The sequence below is a fragment of the Accipiter gentilis genome, chromosome 1, assembly GCF_929443795.1.
Source record: "Accipiter gentilis chromosome 1, bAccGen1.1, whole genome shotgun sequence".
In the NCBI taxonomy this organism is placed as follows: domain Eukaryota; kingdom Metazoa; phylum Chordata; class Aves; order Accipitriformes; family Accipitridae; genus Astur; species Astur gentilis.
The window spans coordinates 618429-638906 of NC_064880.1; the positions used below are offsets into that span (position 1 = coordinate 618429).

The 20478-nt window shown below is 48.6% G+C and overlaps 1 protein-coding gene across 8 annotated transcripts in view; it reads right to left on the reverse strand.

Annotated features, from left to right (window-relative positions):
* Window positions 1-20478, reverse strand: part of CAMTA1 (calmodulin binding transcription activator 1) — a 322967-nt gene that overhangs the window by 239639 nt on the left and 62850 nt on the right. For all 8 annotated transcript variants that reach the window (XM_049803043.1, XM_049802953.1, XM_049802770.1 and 5 more), the window contains one exon: window positions 1398-1465. In XM_049803043.1, coding sequence (XP_049659000.1) covers window positions 1398-1465 — 68 coding nt within the window. The remainder of the gene's footprint in view (window positions 1-1397; window positions 1466-20478) is intronic.

Consider the following 20478-nt stretch of genomic DNA (forward strand, 5'->3'; position numbering starts at 1 on the left):
TAGACTACCAGGTCAGAAGAAAGCTTTTTCTCATATTGTCATACTACCTGCTGTCCTGCAGCCAAGAAGGGGAGCGAAGCAAAGTGTTTATGCACCCACCAGCGCGAGACTCTTGGCTGCCATCCACGGGAAAGGTCCATCTATGGGCCCTTCAGCCACCACAGCAGCCTTGGGTCTTGCAGAACCATTTGAGAAAGCAATTGGGTTTCAAACGTCTCTCTTTCCCGGTATTAGGGACACAAATGCATTACTTAAAGATGTCACAAAAAATATAGAACAGGGTGGGGGGGGGGGGGGGTGGGGACGGGGACACAGACACCCCAAACCAAACCTAAAATCACATAGCTTTTTTTCCCCTTATTTCATGGAAAGCACATCCTCCACCCAGTTGTGCCCCAACTGCCGCTGCACTGTGCTCCTCCACCTCCGCCCTCCCCTCAGCTGGGAGCTACGAAACACCCGGGCAATTAATCTGCGCTACTCGTTAGGGTCAATACCGGTCCTTGTGTCTCACTGTAATTTCTGCTCCTGCTAATTATAGAGGGAGGCAATGCCAAACCCAGCAACAAGCCGCCCAGGACGCCGCTGGCACTGGGTCCCTGCAGCGGATGGCAATGGGATGCAGGATGCTAAAAATGCTCTTCTCCCACCTTGGTCCTAGCAGGCTCCCTCTGATAACCCTGCCCTTTTCAAGAGGAAAGAGGTAGATTGGTAAAAAGAAAAAGAAGAAAAAAAAACCCCACGACATCAGAAAGCAAGTTTTTTGTGTTGGCGAGACATACGGAAACTTTGCGAGCCTGAACACAGCCGAAACGGCAGGAAAACATCCGCAGCCGAAACTTCACGTATCGGTTCCCAAGGGAGCGGAGGAGTTAAACATTTATGGCAGCGCGAAGAAGACATGACATTTACTGAATAATAAACTGCAAACATGTCTGTTAATGCGGCTTTTTGGGATCTCCTCGCCATCAAACACTTAACCCCAGCAAGAAAAACACCAAAACGCAAACAATCCCTGCGACTGCATGTTAAACAGGCAGAGCACAGGGGAGGGCTTTGCGCTTTTTTATTTATTTAAAGTTGGAGGCTGCAGGGAGCACTGTCAAGATAAATAGCCTGCAACCTTGCTCACAGGCTTTCAAACCCCTTCATCTGAAGGCATACAATTAAATCCTGAACAATCGGGTTAAAACTTTAACCTGTCAAGATTGCAGCTGCTCCATTTTTAATCAATCTGATTTCATTCAATAAAATGCTCATTAAGTCAATTAATGAGAGTTTGGTGTCACAAGCCATCAAGCATGACTGGGAGCTTTCGCTCGGTGGCCAACGCATTGATTAGCGAGTCAAGTCATCAGTGAGAATGAGTCAATGTGCTGAAGCATGAGCAACATTACCTTGTTTTAGGGGAAGTTGTTAGCCATTCTTCATGCTTTTCAAACGTTATTAAATAAGCTGCAATTTCCTGAAAGAGAAACGCAGAAAGAAAAAAAGAGTTATTTGCATGGCTGTGTTGGAAACCGGAAAGTTCTATAACAGAGAAGTTTTATAACTGAGACAAGGAGCTGCCAGCCCCGGGTTAGGTCGCAGCTTCAATCGGGTTTTGACCGCAATAGTGTGCTCAGTCAACGTTTGTATTCGCACCACCAAAGCCAGACTTAAATATCATAATGAAGAGATGCAAACGAGGAAAGACATCAACATTTTCCAGCACAGACAATTTGCTGGTAATTTTGGTGACCGCAGCATTGCCGAGAGCCTGGCGTTACGTCAGGAGGCAAAGGGGAAGGCAGCGACAACACGGACACAGGAAGCTAAATTAAATATTTATAAATAGAACAGCATCACTGCAGAGAGAATTACTGAATTATTAATCGTTGCCATAAAAAGCCAGCGGGTGACATCAACATAAGTCATCGCTCCCACTTGCAGGAATGATACGGGCGATTACTTCCAGATCAGAACCGATTTGTTCGCAGGAAATTATCGGCGCCGGCGAGATAATTCACGACGGTGCTTGTACATACGCCTGACGAACGTGGGATGGCCGCCCATCAATTTCCTTGGTACAAACCCGGAGCGGTTGTGGGGCGGCCACGCTGCAGACAGGCTGAGCGTCGCCAGCAGCCCCGGGAGAGACCAGGGCGATCCACGCCAGAGGAGATGCAGGACCAGTGACCGTCCCTAACCGCGACGGCTGCCATCACCACGCCAGCAACGTCCCGACACCTAGAGATGGCCAAGGAGCCCTGGGGCTGCAGTCCACAGGCTGCTGGAAACAATGTCCCACCCCACCCTGAAGATATACTCAGAAACACGTAGGGTTTTGATGGTTCTCTTCCAAAAATTGCCTACCATCCAGGTCCAGAGTCTGCCTCTCAGAGGGAGACTTGCAACAGCAAAAGCTACGCAGGAAGGTCAGCGAGGCTGCCCTGAGTGTTCCATTGCCTCAAATTAGACCACGAAAACGCGTGCAGTTCAACCTCCAGAGCTCCTGCAACAGAAATGTCTACAGGCTGCGCCATCGCGAAGGTAACGCGCACACAAGAAATGGGTCTTTCGACCAGAAGATGATTTTTTAAATTTTTTTTTTAAAAGATAGTTCTATATAAGGGTTGTAGCTGTGTAGTACCAAAGCTAAAAAAATCCACAATGCTCTCCAACCAGCTGGCCCAAGCATCTGCTAGAGCCACAAAATGCAATTATATTACTCCCAAACGAGACGTAAAAATATCTTGTTTCCAATACTCTTGGTTTTAAGACTCATACTTAATGTCCTCTGGGTATTGCAGCGGTGCCAGATCTCCGTGTTATGTACTTTATTAGAGTTGTGTGAATGTCATATTAATGACTCCTGACCAACATGTTTACACTGCAAATAAATTCTCCCAGAATCCACCGCCGCACCCCTCGCTTCCCAAGCCCGACTCTGCATTTTTAAACGCCTACCCTAGCAGCAGACGACGGGAGCAGCACCGCTTCTCCGTGAGCCAGGAGGAGGAGCAGTGACATGAAGCTCCGAAAACACTTCTTTTTAATTTCTGGCTAATTGCCACATAAAATTCAATACCAAAATAACCCGGTGCAGCCCTCCACCGGGACGCCGGTTGTTGGCACAGCATCTACACTCGCGACCTTCCCAGAGGACACGCCAAACCTTGTGCTTTTACAGAAGCCACAGTTGAATCAGATGCAAGTGCTAAAATTCAGCCGCTGCACGGCCAAAAAGGTCTGGCCCCCAGATTTCCACTGGGCTCCAAAGAGGCATTGCCTGTCGCTCTCCACAAGAGCCACCGATGCAGCGTTAACTCAAGGCTTTGACGCAGGGTGCGAGTTGTAGGAGCCAACCACTGATTTTGTGTGTGTGTGTGTGTGTGTGTGTGTGTATATATATATACACACACATAAAAAAATACCCTGCAACTGAAGTTCTTCAAAAAACATGAAACAAGATCTCTGCTTTTTTTTTAAAGCCAGTACAGTATTTCCACCAAATGTGCTGCGGTCTGCAGAATTTTATTCCCAGCCCATCCCACATTATGGCCTCGAGTCGCTACATTACAAATCTGCGTCATCTCGCACCTTACAGCGAGATGAGCTTTGGAGATATCAAGGAACGAGCGCCAGCAGATGCCGAAGAGGGAGCTCTCTATACGTCCTCTGTAACACCCAAGTCCCCCGGACGCTCGCAGCGTATGATCTGCATGAGCAGGCATTTACAGAAACAAATCCCTTCAATGCAGAGACAGATCCAGCTGATTCACCCTCAAAATCCTGCAAAAATAGGCATGTTCGGTGGGCTTCAGATTAGCATGGGATTTTGCCTATTCCTACTAAAATTAAACTTGCCGTAAGGAGAATAAAGCAAATTTTAACTTTTGCGGCTGAACAAACAAACGCATTGCTACAGCAGAGAAAACCAAAGTATTTCAGGTGAATGAATGCTGCTCTTACCCAAGGTTCGTTTACTTTATTCCCTCCAGCCAGCCTATACCCTGCACGCTTGGAATCTTCATCCCAAGACTGTCACCGATGGGAGGAGCTGCGGCAACGAGACGCTCCCATCCGGAAGGAGACCTTTTGTTTCCACGCTGCCGGCCCGGGCCTGCTCAACAAATTTGGGCAGACCGAAGAACAAGCTGCCGACCGAGGCCGCAGGCATGCGGGCGACCCACTGAAACACACACACGTTCCAGGGTACAGAAAGGCACAGCTCCAACCAGACTCCAGGGTGGATCTTGAGACAACTCAAAATGCGTAATTCAATTCTTCTAACAGGATAAAAGAAGGATCCGCATCAATCAGGATAGGAGCTCCCCCAGGCTTTCTGCTTAATGACATATTACAGCCTGATTTCCCTCCTCCAGAGGAAATACCTTGGATAACAAGGAAAATCTAGCTCACGGCAGCGCTATAAATTAACACGTAGAGCAGAGAGATGGCGAATCCTCCACGCTGCCTTCCATGCCTCGAGTACTCAGAATTACAAGGACCGACATGCAAATGGGGCAAAAAAAAAAAAAAATAAAAAAATCCCCAAATCTCCTGCCTCGTCTGCTCGCCCTGCCCATGCCTGCCTGCAACCCCGTCGCCCGGAGCACCGCACCCTTCACCAGGATGCCTTGGCATCACCAGCAACAAGGAGCCGGCACGCTCAGCGTCGCAAGCTACCATGCCAACAGCTCCTCGACCCGGTTTGCGTGCTGCTGGTGCGGCAGGGGGGAGCCGAAACCAGGCACGCAGAGTCCGAAGAAGGTTCGGCGTCAGGAGAATTCCTGCCCCGGTGCCCGATCGCTCGCCCAGCCGCAGGACCCCACGCCGCGCCGGGGAGGAAGCGGTGAGCAGAAACGCCGGTTTATGGTTTTGACACCTACATGCCAACTTCTGTCAGTACGTAAGCACCGCGACTCCGGGAGAATAATCCTTCGTCTGCCACCTCAAACTGGAGCAGAACTGCGAGAAACAGATGACTCGGTGATGCCGGCGACGAACGCTCCCGCACACGCGAAGCCCGTCGGAAAGGCACGTCTCGTGTACCGGGGGAACCCTGCACAGGGGCTGCGCAGCAAAACGCTGCGTTTCGAAGTGGGGGAGGTAGCAGAGCTGCGTGCACCGGGCACACGAAGCAGAGGAGCGCAGCGGCAAGACGCCTCGGGTCGGCGCCCGCAGCCTGGATGGAGAAAGCCTGTCCCAGGGATGGGATGCACAGGACCAGGATGGGGAGGATGCGCTGGGGAAGGCTTCTCTGCCGTCAGCAGCAAAACCCCTTTAAACCCCGGTCTTGAAACGTTCTGCTTTCTGTAACTACACATCTTTGTGTCCGTGGCCCAGGAAAGTCCCAGAAAACCGCAGAAACCAGGGTTGGCAGCAGACAGAGGTGGATGCTTCCAGGTCAGAGGCCGGAGCGAAAGGAGATGCTTTTCATGGAAGAGACAACACAGGGCACATGCACACACAAATCCGCAGCCAAGCAGCTCCTCCAAGCAAAGCCCAAACCAAGCTAAAGGTGAGCCCGAGCAGCTCAAGTCATAAAAAAGCTGTTTTTTTCAAATCCGAGGAAAGCACCACCTGTGAGCTGCAAAACACGAGGACAAGGTTACTGAGAAGTCTTGAAGCCGCAGGCAGCACAGAAAGAGCTGCAGCTGGGAGCGGTCAGTACTCTGAAAACCCAGGGTCAAACTCACCCCCAGCAGCCCAAGTCTGGAAACTTTCCTCCAAGACACCATATCCCACACAGCTTCTTGCAATACATTAATTCCTACAAAATTTTTGCTATAGACAAGTTGGAAAAATAAATCCAAAAGGCCCAGAAAAAGTGGTCAGGCTAACGCTGCTGTTTTATCAACAGCGTGCAAGAGGTGCTTTTTAAAGCGTGTGCCTGTCTGCGCTTTGGGGCACAAGCAGGGCTGCTAATGAAGAGCCAGTGCTCATCAGCTGCACGGGGCATGTACCCCTTTGTCACACCAACACAGTCTTTCCTTTTGAAAGAAGGGGGAAGAAATAGATTTATCACCAGAAGACACAAAGTCATTAAATAATTAAAAACAAAACTATAGGCACAATAAAAGCCCTCTGATAAAAAAAACCCTGCATTTTAATGTGCGTTAATTCCCCTAATGATTCACTCTGTATGTCTTCCAGGGTCAAATCAATGTCTTCACCAAAAAAATTCAATTATGTCCCATTCATCGTATCTCTGGAGCGAGGCTATTGTTTGCTTTTGTCTCCTATCAAACCCTTTCCCATTGCTTCTTGCCCGAGATTACAAACAAAAGGCAGTGTGGCACCAGCAAGGTCAGACAAGACAGAGCCAGGCTTTGAAACCCCAGCTCTCCGTCCTCAGCTTTGCTGTTTAATTATAACGCGAGCAGAGAAAATAAAAGGACACGCACGCTTGCCGTAAACGCCCGACTCATCACCGCTGGCGAGTCCCTGTGGGGCACCGGTCGGGGTAAGTGACACTGGATGGACCCCAAGGCCACCCAAGAGCATCTCTGTGGGCAAGGGTACCACGCACCAAGCCCAGCAGCCCCTTGGCTGGGACATCCCGCCTGGCCCTGCATCCCTTCTAAGCCCAGTTTTGGAAACAACGCCAGCAAATAAGCTGAGCGAGCTTTGCTGAGAAAGGTCAAAATACCGACACTTGTGCGGATCCAGCTCCGTTTCTGACTGTGCCTGCCGATTCCACGGCAATGCTCGGAGCGTGCCTTTCCCACCTAAGTGAGAGCCTGTAGGACTGAGCCCTACGTTCATAGCTTGTAAGAGACTGGTGAGGAAAAAAGGCTTAATTTGATCAGCTAATGGAAGCACCCCATAAAGCAGTGAGGTAATCTCACATTAAAATAACACGAGTTATGTTTCATCCTAAACTTGGTCATACAATTCAGTGGTTTAATTTATACTTTGTTGCTCGGGCTGAAAGCATTTTACATAAACGAACATTCATTTTTATTTTGCGCTCCCCCGTTTGCTAAGATTATTAGTTCGAACGCGTCCAAGAGCCATCGGCTGTAAAGCCAAGCTAACCGCACCAGACGGGACGCGCGCGGGCTGTAGCGTCTCTAGACGACCGCCACCGAAGCCCTTCCCGTCGCTCGTCCTCCGGCTTCGTCCTGATGGCCCCGTGCGGGACCTGCGCCGTTAAGCCCCGGGTGAACCCAGCGGAGGAGCAAACTGCAGACGTTATCAGCTGGGGGTGCTGTGCCGGGAGCCAGCACCGCGCTTCCCACCTGCCTCTACGTGACCGCAGCTTCTCGGCCGCTTATGGACTCTGTCCTGCTCTCGGGTGAAGGACCGGCAGGGGAACGCACGCATCATTTGGAAGAAAAAGTTATAAAGAGCTCGGAAACTCGCAACAAATACCCCCGCCTGGCCCCAGACAATCTCTGCATCTGAATTTCAGCCCGGAGGAGATGCAAGGAAAGGCTATCGCACGGATGTCTGTCAGAGACACGAGCTCCGGAGACGGCGGGGCTGCAAGCGCAGAGGCACTGCTCGACAGAGCCGGCAGGCAATCGTCCCACACGGCTCTCGCCCAAAACCCTGAGCGCGGGCGCTCCTTAGCACGAGCTAACTGGGATTACTGTTGTCCCAGAGATGGTACCAAGGGGCTGGCTGAAGCCACGGATTCGAGCGGCGGCGGCTCTCTCCTCCCAGCTCGACCCCCTCCAGGTCATCTCTGCATCCTTGCGAGGGTATCAGCAATTCCCACCTGATCTCTCAAAAGAAAAAAAAAAAAAAAAAAGAAACCTGGAACCCAAATAGGATTCCCCGTGCCAGGTAGCTCAGGCCACCTATCTTGTCTCCAAGCAATAAATCATTAGTTTAAAAAAAAACCCAAAAGTCTGAATTTCAAGTTATTACTTTGTATGAATTATACGCATCCAAATTAATAAGCTTGAAATGTATGCGTGTTTTAAGAGGAAGCAGGAGAGTTTGTACACATCTCTGGATTTATACCACAGAGCTAATAAAGTTGCATTCTCTTGAGCAAGCACATTTATTCTCTTAGGAAATCTTCACGTCCTCGCTGCTATAAAGACAAATTCCAGCCCATCGCTTCCTTATCGTCCTTCCACTCTGAAATGAAAATACAAATTCATGTTGATTATGTAGCATCTCCTCAGCTGGGATCAAGCCATTTTCATTTTCTAGCCGTCCCTGCTCTCAAAGCCATTAATATTCTGACTATTTCGACTACAAACCGATCTGAAAGCCACACAGAGCAAGGTCTCACTACCTTGTTTACCATCACTGGAACAAAAATTGCAATACCATTTCATTCGTCCAGTTCTTTGGCCTAAAATAGCAATGCAGCCTTGAAAGGGACATTGCTCGGTGAGCTGGGGAGAAATGAGAAGTGAGAGAAAAGCAAACAAAGCTTCTGAGTAACCAGCAGAGAAACACAAGTCAGGCTGCCGTCGGGTTGAGAAATACCTGTCAACAGCAAAACACTTTTACACCAAAATGTTTTATTTCCTTTCGCAGGCAGTGCTTCATTTTTTGTCTCCAAGTGTTACCCATCTGCAACTCTCTAAAGTAAAAACGTTGATCTGCACACTCCAAAGCTGAGAAGAGGAATAAACCCAAATATTACTACAGTTTTACTGACAACCTGTGTTAGTAATACAAGCTGGAGGCCGGTGGGATAGAGGCGTCCTCGTGTTGCATTTTGCCAAGAGAAGCCAGAGTAGGTTGTCAGGCTGGATTTGCACGGCTTTGGTTTTCCAAAGCGTGCCAGGGATTTTCTTTCCAAAAACCTGCCCAGCCTCCCAGCAGCAGTCACGCTTTGCTGGGACTCGCTCTCATTGTCCCCAGATGTGCGGCAGGGAGAAGCGGGACGGCGTGGCGTTACCCCGTTTCGTGTCTGATGAAAGGTACCTGAAAGCAAGCTCCCCAGTTACTACAGCACCTTTTCCATCATGACGGAATTACAGACAAAAATAAACTAAAACTTCACTTAAAATGTATTTTTCTAACCGAGTAAGGGTACACTAACTAACATCCTATCAAATTAGATGGAAGCTGGGTTTTATTATCAGTATCTGCAGCTAACTAATTGAATCATTTACAGCCACCGCCGCTCTGAGGGGCTCTCTGTCCCGGGAGGGGGAGGCTGTAGCAGGGGGGCTGCCGTGCACAAAAACCTCCGCTACGCCCCTGTCCCCTGTGGGGAAAAAAAAAAAGGCATCGGTCCCCGTTTCCGCAGCACCCTTGCGGGGGGAGAGATCCGCTTTGTAACGAGGTCCCCGCCTCCTCGGGACTCAAACTTCGTCTTCTCGGAGCCAATGCAAATTCCTCCTCGCTGTATAGCTACGAGGCGCTGTTGGGAAAAGTGGATCCCTGCATCCCTGACACCCCTCCCTCCGAGCATCCTCCATCCCGGAGCGATGCTCTTGCCCTGGGGATGCCCTTCTCCATCGGCCGCCTGATGGCACCTATGCAAGGATGCTCTGCTTCACCACCACAGCTCCCCCAGCAAATGGCTGGATTTTAAATGCCCGTTTTCTGGCAGACAGAAAAACCGCAAGTCGCCAGGACGTGGCGGCTTCCGGAGCCATCACCGCTGGGGGTCCCAGCTAGTCGCCTGGGAAAGAAAAGGCTTTTCTCTATTCCTGGAGCAATAAGCCAAACCCCACTCCGGAAGGGTCTTAAAGGAGATTTATTTTGCAGAAGCCGTTTTAGTGCCTCTGTATAGGAGAGAGCGATAAATATTCCGGCTTTCCCCAGTCTCCGCTGCTGCTGCTTGTCCCCCTGGGAAGCGGCAAAGCAACCAGAGAGGGGAGAGGGAGAGAGAAAGCGTAAAGGGGGGAACAAAGGATTCGTTTCTAAAACCTGGGACAGGCGAACATGACCTGGTGATGTTCACCCACGAGGATGCAGGGATGGAGAGGGAGAGCTCACCCCTGTTAACCGGGGCCGTGCTCGCGTGCAGCAGGGGCGCTTATTTATACCCATGAAAATACCATTAAATAGCTTAAGCCAGACCACTTGGTCTATTACTCTAATGGATGAGAAAACCACAGTTTTGGGGGCCCAAAGCGTTTCTTGCTTTCCCTTGCTTTGCCAGAGAGCAGAAGACGACCTGCAGCCCGCCGGCTGCTGCCAGCTCCTTCGCCCAGCCTCGCCCAGCAGAAAGCACCTCTGCAGAGTTTAAATCTTGCAAAAGAGGCGCAATGGCAGCCCTGGGACCGCTAATTGGCACCGCAGGAGAATAAAGCCACGGAGTGGAAAACACATTTGGTGGGGGAGATGTACGTCTTGTTTCTCCATGTTGTGCACGGCGACGAGCGGCTGGATTGCAGGCGCTGGGATGTTTTCATTAATAACAGCGTCTCGCTAACCATCTGCTAAAGGTCCACACTATTAATTTAACAGAAAAAAATGGAATAGATTACGCTTACAGTTTTCAATTAAAGTACATGATGTCTTCAAACTGCAACCTTAATTAGACATTACAGGATGACATTTAGGAATCCTGAACTGATCAAGTCATCTGATTGTGAAGGCGTTCTGCAGTAATGCCAGGGCAGCACGCACCCAGGGTGCTGCCGAAAGGGGTGCCCCTCGAGTTTTAACACTTGAGCAGCTTGGCTTAACTCCTAAACTTAAAGGAGTAGAAGGGTGAAACCAACAGCAGCCTCAGCACAACAAAAAAACCCCAGCTTCAAACAGGCTTGGACACATTCCCAAAGAAAACTTATGGAGAGAGACAGGAGTGCACAAAGCAGGCGGGGGGGGGGGGGGGGGGGGCCGAAAAGAAAAAAATAAAAGGGGTCAGATGTGTAACCAACATCATCCAAACCCAAGCCACGGCACGTTTTACACCTACACCTAAACACTTCCAGGGAGACTTCATGGAAATGGAGAACTGGATCTACCCAGAAAAAGGTGCCCCACAGCACCCCCACTTAACCGCTTTCCTGCATCCCAGCAAACTCTGACTGTCTCCACTGATAATTAATAATTAATGATTATTTTACACAATCCCATTTAGACTGCATTCATAGAACATTTTCCAGCGCAAGTAAGACTTCAGCCCACTCTGCTATACTTTTCATTGGAATTTTAATTTGAGAAGTTGCTGGAGATTGTTTATTACTAGAAGGAAAACGCCGATTGAGCTGTACAGATTTGTAAGGCTCAGCTCAGTTAAGTCAAGGCATTTCCTCCAGGTCAGCATGACCAGAGCTCAAAGTGGCTAGCCCTTGTCACTCTTAAACTTCTATAAGTTTAGCAAGCGGACAACTTAAATGCTTTATTTTCAAGGCTAAACCTGGTATGAAGAAACTCGATTAAGACGAGAAATAATTTTCTCTAAAACTGATGAAAACAAGAAGAAAAAAAACCCCAGTCAAGTGAATAAGTGGTGATTAACAGACACCCGAGTTAAATGACATCTGCTCAGCAAAGTCACCTGCCAAATACACGTGGAAAATAGTAAACTTAAAATATGCAACAGGTCTCTATAACAAGACCATAATTCTGCACAAAGGCACTTAGCAATGGCTGTCCTGAACTGCTCAGCTCAGAAGTACTGTTAGTCACAAGTATTAGCGACGTCAGACCTTGAATCAGGCAGTGCCTAATGGGATTAGGATAGATTTTATCTTCCATTTCAGTCCCAAACTGAAGGATAGTCAGTGGAACAGAGCAATATTTAAATAATGCCCAATCTTTAGTTACTGGAAAATACCAACCGATCATTACATGATTATTATTATTATTATTCTTTTTTTTTAAATGACCTTGGACTAAACTTTGCACTTTAAAGAAATATATGAACTATCATCTTGCTGTCACTGTTGGCTTTAGTACACAAAATGGGACTTCTGTTCCGTAGCCTGAAAGACTCAAACAGGCAGTGGGATAAAAGAAGAAAATTCAGTAAGATACGTGTATCTACGTTCCATCAATTACAGTATAACAGTAAAAACTTCAATTATTTTACATAGTTCGAACAATCATGTGGTTTGAAGATGCTGAAGAGTGTCCCCATCCTCTGGAGCAGGCACGCACCATGGGGAGATGCTACCCTGCTCTCGACTCCCACAGAAACCAAGGGTAACGTTTAATTTTCTGCAGCTCTCCTCCATTGACCAGCAAACCCTCCCCCGTGCTTTGGTGCAGCATGGCAGAACAGACCAGGTCACCTTCCGTTAACCCACCGTTGTGGGCAATGCAAGGCTTGGAGCCCTGCTGAATGCAAAATCAAAGGGCACTCTTTAGCTAAAAAATGTAGCAAAAAATATAGATTTGGGAGAGAAGAGGCCCCAAATGACTTTGCCCTTGAACCGCTTCGTGTTTATTCTGGCAGTCTCCCCCTGAGCCCAGCCAAACCATCACACGTGAGGGAGAAACACAAAGGATCTCTATATAAAGACATACCACTCCACTGTAATGCTGTATATACGGTTTTTTCCCCCCTTCACCTCCCTAATTCTTCCCCAGCGCTAAGGCATGCAGGCTACATTATTAAACATCTTCCAGACAGCCCCTCACATTTTTATTGTCTTCTTCAATTAAGGACAACAAATTGAGAATATTTAGCTCTTTTGGCTTGTTTCAGTAAAACAGCCGAGTTAACGTCAGCTAGAGGAACGGTGGCTGAAGTAGTACTTCAGGCAGTATCTGCGTTATTCATCTTTTCTCCCTTCTTTATTCAGGTTTAAGTACCACATCATCAGCAAATGCGCTACATTTAACTTTTTATTTTCCATCCAGATTGGAAGAGTTCAAACCCGCTTGATTTCTGGTTTTTAAGGGAAAGCAGCAGCTTGTTGTAGGCAAGGAAGCACCCAAAGCTGAACCCCCACCAAGGGAGCAATCCCACGGCAGACGCTGGAGGAGATCCGCAGAGAGGAAAACCCGCAGAGCTGTTCCCATCACCTCCCGTCAACGCCACTGGGCACACTCTCCTGCGAGAGGCCGTTCCATATCTCCAGTTGAGACTGGCCAAGTCCAACATCTCCAGCCCTGGCAAACAAGGGGGCTGAAGGATGCTGGTGGATTTTAAGCCGTAAGAGTCTGGACTGCTGGCCTTAGGAATACATTCTGGGGGAAAACGTCAGGTTTTGTTTATTTGCTACCTGCTGCTACGATCACTTGGCTGGGAGCCTACAGGGATTTCCTCCTTTTGGGTTTCCAAGAGTAAAATGCCGACACGAAAAGAATAGCACTGGTCAGAGCAGGATACCGTGCCTGGTATTTGCAATTATTCTTTCCTAACTTGCCAAATGTGTAGCCTTAAACCGCAGGACGCTACACGGATGCTGCGCGGATACCGCCCGTACGCCCGCTCGGGGAGGAGATCTCCGTCCAGCACCAGAGCAAAGCCCTGGCTGGCCCCAGCTCTCGTTCTGACTCGAGACCAGAAACCCACCGCGTGTTCCCCCGTGGACTGGGATTGACAAGCCCGCGCGTGGTCCCTCAACCCTTTGCTTCCAGCCCCCCCGGGTGACAGCCGACCCGGCTCTGGCTGCGAGCATCACCCTCCAGCCCAGCTCGCCCTCCTTCCCACTACGTGGGGGACACAAAGTCCTGCTCTTTGCAACGAGGCAGCTACACCCAAACGCCAGATGAGGTGAAAATGTCTGCGCTTTCTCGATTTGCCTCTCCCTGCAAGGAGACAGCAGCAAACCCTTCCACCAAAGGACTGTGCAAGGTTCATTAAAAGGAAAATATCCATGGTAATTGCCCCTTTCTGCATATTCCTCACTCCAATATTCTCTAACATAATAATGTTCCACATTCCTGCAGAACTGTCTTTTCAGCATGTTTTTGCATTATGCCTAATTTTGTAAGAGTTTTTCAGTCCCACATAATGACACAGTTCAATGCAGAATCAGATATAAATCTGGCTTAAGAGACTCTCAACAGGAATTCATTTAAAACTGTAAATGTTAAAAGATTCTGTCTCTGATTTATGGCGTTTCCTTATTTCAAACAGGGAATTAAAATCCTTCTTAAAAGATACACATTAAATCATGATAAAAGCTGTGTTCGAATGAAGATGCTGGTCCGACCGAGAGCCACAAAGCACGGAAAGCTGGAAGGAGCAGTAACTGGTGCATTCTACGTTCTCGGCTAAAGCGGCGCTGTCCTGCGACGAACTCGGTCCCCCACATCTTCGTCAGTGTAAAGTGGATTTCTGGCGGTTGCTGCTGCTTGCATGCTTCATATATCCCCCTCCTGCCCTCCAAGTGCAAGGATCTCTTTTCTCCTGAAGATCTAGCTAAATAAAGGAGTTGCTTTACCAGAAATGATTATTTCATGGGTTTATTCCTTTTGTATTGTTTACATGGAAGACTCCCCCAGCTCTCCAAGGTGCTCTGTAAATATCGCACAAGTGCCCCTGTATTGTTGTGCCAACAACATTTAACCTTAAAAGAAATTACCAATGCTACTCATTATTATCACTCCTATAATAATTCTTAAGGTTTTGTACTTGTGAACAGATAAAATGGTACTGATCGAGTCTTGAGCGTCACAGCATTTGCAGCCCCACACCTGACCACGGAGACACTGACGAAAGTTTACAAAAAGCTTTTGAAATAAAGCCGTGCAGTGTGCCGATACAATTCCCAAGTCCTTTATTAAGTAGCCAAGATCGCAAAAGAAGAGGGGCCTACGAAAGACTAACAGCTTTCGGTTGTGCTTCCTAGAGGCGCGCTCACTGCATCGCCAGATGTCAATCTGTTGCAAGAGTCCATAACCTTGTATTGCTCCATTAAAATAAAAAAATCTAAAGGGAAGAAGGACCAATATCAAATATAGGAGTAAACAAGTAGAGGCGGCCAGAAAAAGCGTTATGCAAATATTTATATAATTAATTGCTCATTACTCGCAGGCCACAGAGCTGTTAGCAGAAACCGAGAGCTCGCTGCCGCGCAGCCTTCAGAGGTGCAAAAGGCGGTGCCCGTTCATTCGTTAAAACCTCTTTGGGTCACCCTGACACTTGGACCTGAAAACACTCCGGGTAACTGCGGTGACAAGGCTCTGAAATTCTATTTCTAGGAGACAACTATCCCTCACAAATCTTCCCAGAGACAATACAATGGAGTTTAAGGTCTGCTGCCGTTTCTCTTCATCACACAGCTGGGCAAGCAAAATCAAATACCAGCAGGTATTTGTTCTCTTCCCCAAACATCCACCCAATTAATCCAAACAAGCCTCAAACAAAGCCTAGGGTGTCAACGGGATAAAAAAAGACCTTTTGAAATTGTTGGTATTATTACCTAAAACATTATAAATGATCCCATTACACAACCAATTAAGAAATTCGTCTTCCTTCCACCAGGCAGGATGGAGCAGCTACAGACCGAGCATCAGAGCCAAGAGATCTGCAGGGATCCCCCGGCAAGCAACTGCAAGAGCAAAAGAAAAACCAAAACACCTCGGGAGGCAGAGTTTTGTTCCCAGGCTAAGTTAAGACCCGAGCCACTTGTGTTGTAAATCTAAGCGCTAGGCTCTCTTTCCTCATTTCAAGCATTCACGGCTCGTTAAGTTCTTCTTCCTCCTTTTAACTGTTACTCAAGGTTTAGAAAGAAAATAAAACCACGAAAAATGAGTATTAGGAACACAGCTGTGATTTCCACTTCCCAACCTGTGCTGCTGGGTTGGTTAGTTTAGGTGTTGGGTTTTGGGGGGGATTTTTTTGGTGTTTTGGCAGGTTTTTTTCCCCCCAGATCTCCCCCAGTAAATCGGTGGATTCTCCCCAGAAATGGGACTGACAGGTCAAGTATCCGGAAGCAGCTCACGAACGCTGATTAACGGATGGGATCAGCTCCTGTGCAACTCGTTACGCTCATGGCTGCAATCAAACCGTCCTCCCTTCTGTGTGGGGCAGGAAAATGGAAATATTTCTGCTCTAGGTAGGTATCTGGCCATGCCTATTAACCCAGGGCTGTTAGTCTGGGGCCTCACAGCAAATCTGACCCCCGAGAAGGGCCTGCTATCGCCAGCTGGTTTTCATTCGCTGGAAACTCACCCTCCAGCCCAGAATTATTCGATATGTTGGAACAGAAAGTCAACAGCCCAAAACCAGAGCAGCATCAGGGAACCATAAATTCTTTGCAAGTTATTTGGAGACTTCTGAGATTTTACTCATTCCTCACATTCGAGAAAACATTTAAGAAAAAAAGGACAAGGGGGAAAAAAAAAAAAAAAAAAAAAGACAAGAAAAAAAAGGGGCATTATTTGTGCAATAAAAGCCATTTACAATTCTGAGCAGTGCCAGGGCAGCAAATTTCCCAGGATTTCTAGCATTTCTCCTCAGAAAGGAGTCGACCAGAAGGTTGGTGTGAAACCAGGGACAATGTCCATATCACCCAGGGGCGAGTGTGAGGGACGCACGCTCCCGCAGCGGGCCGGCCCCTCTGCCTGGCGCGGCTGCCTGCGCAATCCGGGTCACCTTTTGGCTGCTAGCAACGGCTGGAAAATCACTGCAGGCTGTGCCGGGGCTGCCTCGTGTTTTATTAAATAGAGAGGAGACGGCTGAGAGCGCTAATAATGTTTTCCAAAGGTTAAGCATTACAGGCGGTTTCATGGTCTTTACGTTTTTAAGTGGTGGATTTCTGCCTTTTTTTTTTTTTTTTCTTTTTTTTTTGGATAAATAAAAATAATCATAAATCCTAACATCTGCTCCCGGGGTGGCAGCCTGAGCCCTTGGGGTCCGTGTTCAGCCAGGGAAGGGAAAGAAGCTGCCAGGGGCTGGTGCAGGTGCTATTTTTAGTGCAACAGCTATTTACCAGCTCCATTCCCAGAGGGAATTCAGGGAGGAAAAGGGATGCTGATGCATTTCTTACTAAATATAGAAAAAGGGTGAGCCGCTGTACACGGCATGACTGCAGCCACCAGCTCCCACCGGGGATGCAGCCGCAGCGAGGGGGAGGCCGGCCCCAGGTGGTACCCGGCACCCCGGCAGAGTCCCTGCATGCAGGGCTGGATGCTTAGTTCACTGCATTTTAACCTTCAAGCTCTTGGCGTTTGGAAAAAGCTTTTTAAAAGCAGCTCTTAGACCTAATTGGCTCCAATTTGAAGCCTTGATCCTGTAATGAATGGCTCCAGAAATCAAACAAAGCATTTTCAACACAAACAAAATTGCCTGTTATGAAAGCAGAACGTTTTTAGGGTAATATTGACTTTAACGCGCTGTCAAGGCAAATCGACAGCAGGGATGAAAACAACCCTCCCTCTTTTAAGGCAGTACAAATTCAGCCGCTGAGAGGGGACCTCAAACACTCATCCAAGTCTGTTTCATGCCCCCGACAGCGGGCTCATTTCGTAACTTATTTAAAATTCTATACCTTTAAAAAAAAAAAAAAAAATCTAGTTTAACAAAAGAAAGGGATGCATTTCAGAATTACTCTGTTCTTCCCTATCTTTAAGCGTTTAAAGTTCTCGAGAGTCAGTTTTGACATCAAGGAGCTCCGCATTCCCAGCTAGATGGGGATTCCCCAAGTCCTTTCATATTTAGTCTTCAGCCTCCATCCTGTATTGCTTAGTATTTACCAATGACCTGGAAGGCGAGCAGTGAGAAGGAAGCATTTGAATATGACAAAAGGCATTTACAAGTGAGGATCAGACAGGCTGGAAAACCAGCCGAGAGACCTAAACAATCTGCAAACTGGGCAAACGATCAACACGATAGAAACAGAGTGCATGGTTGGGGGGGCGTGGGGGTGGAGGGAAGCAAAGAAAAGGGGATTGGAAGAGAAAGATGCATTATTCATACAGCCTGCGAGGGTCTGCGTCAATGGCATCACCTCCAGGTGATCCGAGATCATCAGAGCACCGGGGCATGCAGCACGACAGACGCCTCTGCTCAGCGCGCCAGGCTGGTAGGGAGGAGAGGGAAGAGCCAGGCTGCAAAAGGAGTGGGATAAAGTAATAAAAGCTTATAGAGCCTTCGGACCAGTCGACGCTGCTGCCATACCTGGATCACCACGTGCCGTGCTGTGCCGGCTGCCCTCGGGTCCACCCTGCGCTCCCCAGGGCTCAAGTCACCAGGCGGCCGCTCCCGCCCCCACCCGAGAGGTAGAGATAGACAGACAGACAGACGGGTAAATACACACACACTCCCTGGGACACTTAATTTCACTAGTTTTCAGAAGGGTGTCCACTTACAAAGAAGAAGAAAAAGAGTTTAACGAATTAAAGTGCACTTAAGTTAGGGAAAACTAACTGCAAGTCCCACATTAATTGGACATAATTGAGAATCCAACCTTGCCACTGTTTTGATTATGAACTGCAATTTCTGGGCACAGGTAAATTAGCACCTACCTTCTCCTGAAGCGACCTGCTGAGAACAAATTGCTTGGTCACCTACTGCCTGTTAAAGCGCTCTCTATTTTTAGGGGGGAAAGCACCAAGGATCACCTCTTATTTTCCTTTCCTGGGGTTTCCACTGCCTTAATTGGCCCCAGTTTACCTTGTGACCATCCTAAAGCAGTGCAGCTCGGGGATGCCCGCTCTCGGGGACGCAACACGTGTGCTCGGCATCCCTTAGGGCAGCTCAGCTGCAAAGCCCGCATCGGCCAGCGGCGAGTCTCCCGGACGCGCAGGTAATGCCGAATGCGCCGGGCACAGAGACGGCCGGGAGCAGGCGTACCCCGAGGGAGAGCCCCGGCAGCCCCGTCCCGAGGATGGGCTTTGTGCGGGTTCGCACCCAGCTGTGGTCGGAGCTCTCCTGGAGTGTTTTGGAACAGGGGAGCTCCCGGGCCGTTTCATGCCATCACACTGAGTATAGTGCTGCCAAGAGGAGTCTCCGGCACGTGGAGATCTTCCAGCCTCTCGTGTGCGCTTAAAATACCGTTTGATTTAAAAAAAAAAAAAAAAAAAAAAAAAAAAAAAAAAAAAAAAAAAATTGTGTTTTGTGGGACCGAGAATTTTCCAAGAGCTGGAAAAGCAGCAGAAGCGATGCTCGCCCCAACCTGTGCTCCCTAACCAAAACCACTTTTGCTAGGTCTGCTCACGCCCTTCTCTTCAGATGGTGTTGTTTCCATTTGGCTTAGTGCACGTGGGAAAGTCAAAGACGGGGAGGCAGAAGTGCCGCTTCCTCAATCCCCACCCTGGAGACAAGCACGGTGAGAAGAGGTGATGAGAAAGAAAGGCTACGCTATTTGTGGGTATACAAGAAGCATATGGAAGCAGAAAAACGCCATCCAGAGAAGTCAAACGCATTGAGGTTTCTCCTCCTCGCCCACCAAAGAGGTTTTTGATGGAGGGAGGGCTGCCCAACACGACGGCCTCCGAGCTCAGCTCTCTCCCTGTCCCAGCACCGCTGCCAAGGGAAACTGTCTGGGTTCACACCGAGGAATTCATGTTTGTGCCTCCTGGTTTTCCTCTCTGACTCGGAATTACATTTGTTATACTCCGTATCCCATCACTTAATGTATGCAAATTATGTTAAATATTTCATTCATTAAATGGCTCAGGTTATTACTGAATTGCACCTTAAGCTGTTCAGAAAGTTAATTCTTCTTGCACTTGCTCGGTAATGTGAAATAACCGACTTAAATGAATATTTTACAGTTTGTGCTAGACAGAACATTTATTAAAAATTCTGTCCTTTTCAGAGTTATTCTTTTAAGCAGGCTTCAGTGCACTATGCGACTTAAATTATCGAGAGGGAATGATTTTTTAATTTTTTTTTAAAGTTTGTTTCGTTCCCAGTATGGAAGAGCCCAACAACCTGCCAAGGACCCAAACTTAAATCTGCTGGGAGAGACTAGCAGTTCGAAAGTGATTTTCTAAAAAGCTAAGGGAGGGGAGGAAAGCAGCAGAAGAATTTGAGAGCTTTTTTGTACTCCTGTAACTCTCAGATAGCTTTGCTGTTTGAAATGAAATAGCTCCCGCAATAGCCCATAACGTGCCACGAGTCCTTTGGGAGTTTAATAAGAGTAATTTGAAGTGACAGGGCTCCAACGCCCGCGCATCGCCCCCTCCCGCGCACGCCGCTGCCATCCGTACATAAGCAAGGCGAAAGCGGCGGGGGGAATAGGTGCAATTCCAGGGCAGCTCCACCTCCTTCCAGCCTCACCAAAACCCAAGGCAACAGCATCCTCTCCGGCGAGGACGAGGTCGTTACTATTTCTCGTCAAGGGAACAGGTCCTGGCTAACACACCAGCACAGTCTGGCAGCTCCCAACCCTGTGGACCATCACGCAATCCACCTTCCCCGGGGGTTAAGGCAGGATAAAACATACTCCGATGTACGCCCAGAGGATGGTGTCACACCAGCGGCAGCCCGAGAGGCGACGCGGGCGTCCTCCGTGCCGGAGCCTCCTCCCGCCGCACCTCCAGATGACTTTCCCGTTCGCACGCCACGGGCAGCTCCTGGGGAAAGCCTGCCAGGCTTCAACCCGTCTTTTAACCACCGCCTGGCAGCCCCGTCTGTACGAACTTCCCAGGTTTAGAGGAGATGCAGCTGGTTAAAAATAACAATCGCTGGAACGGCGGCACAGGCATCGAAATAAG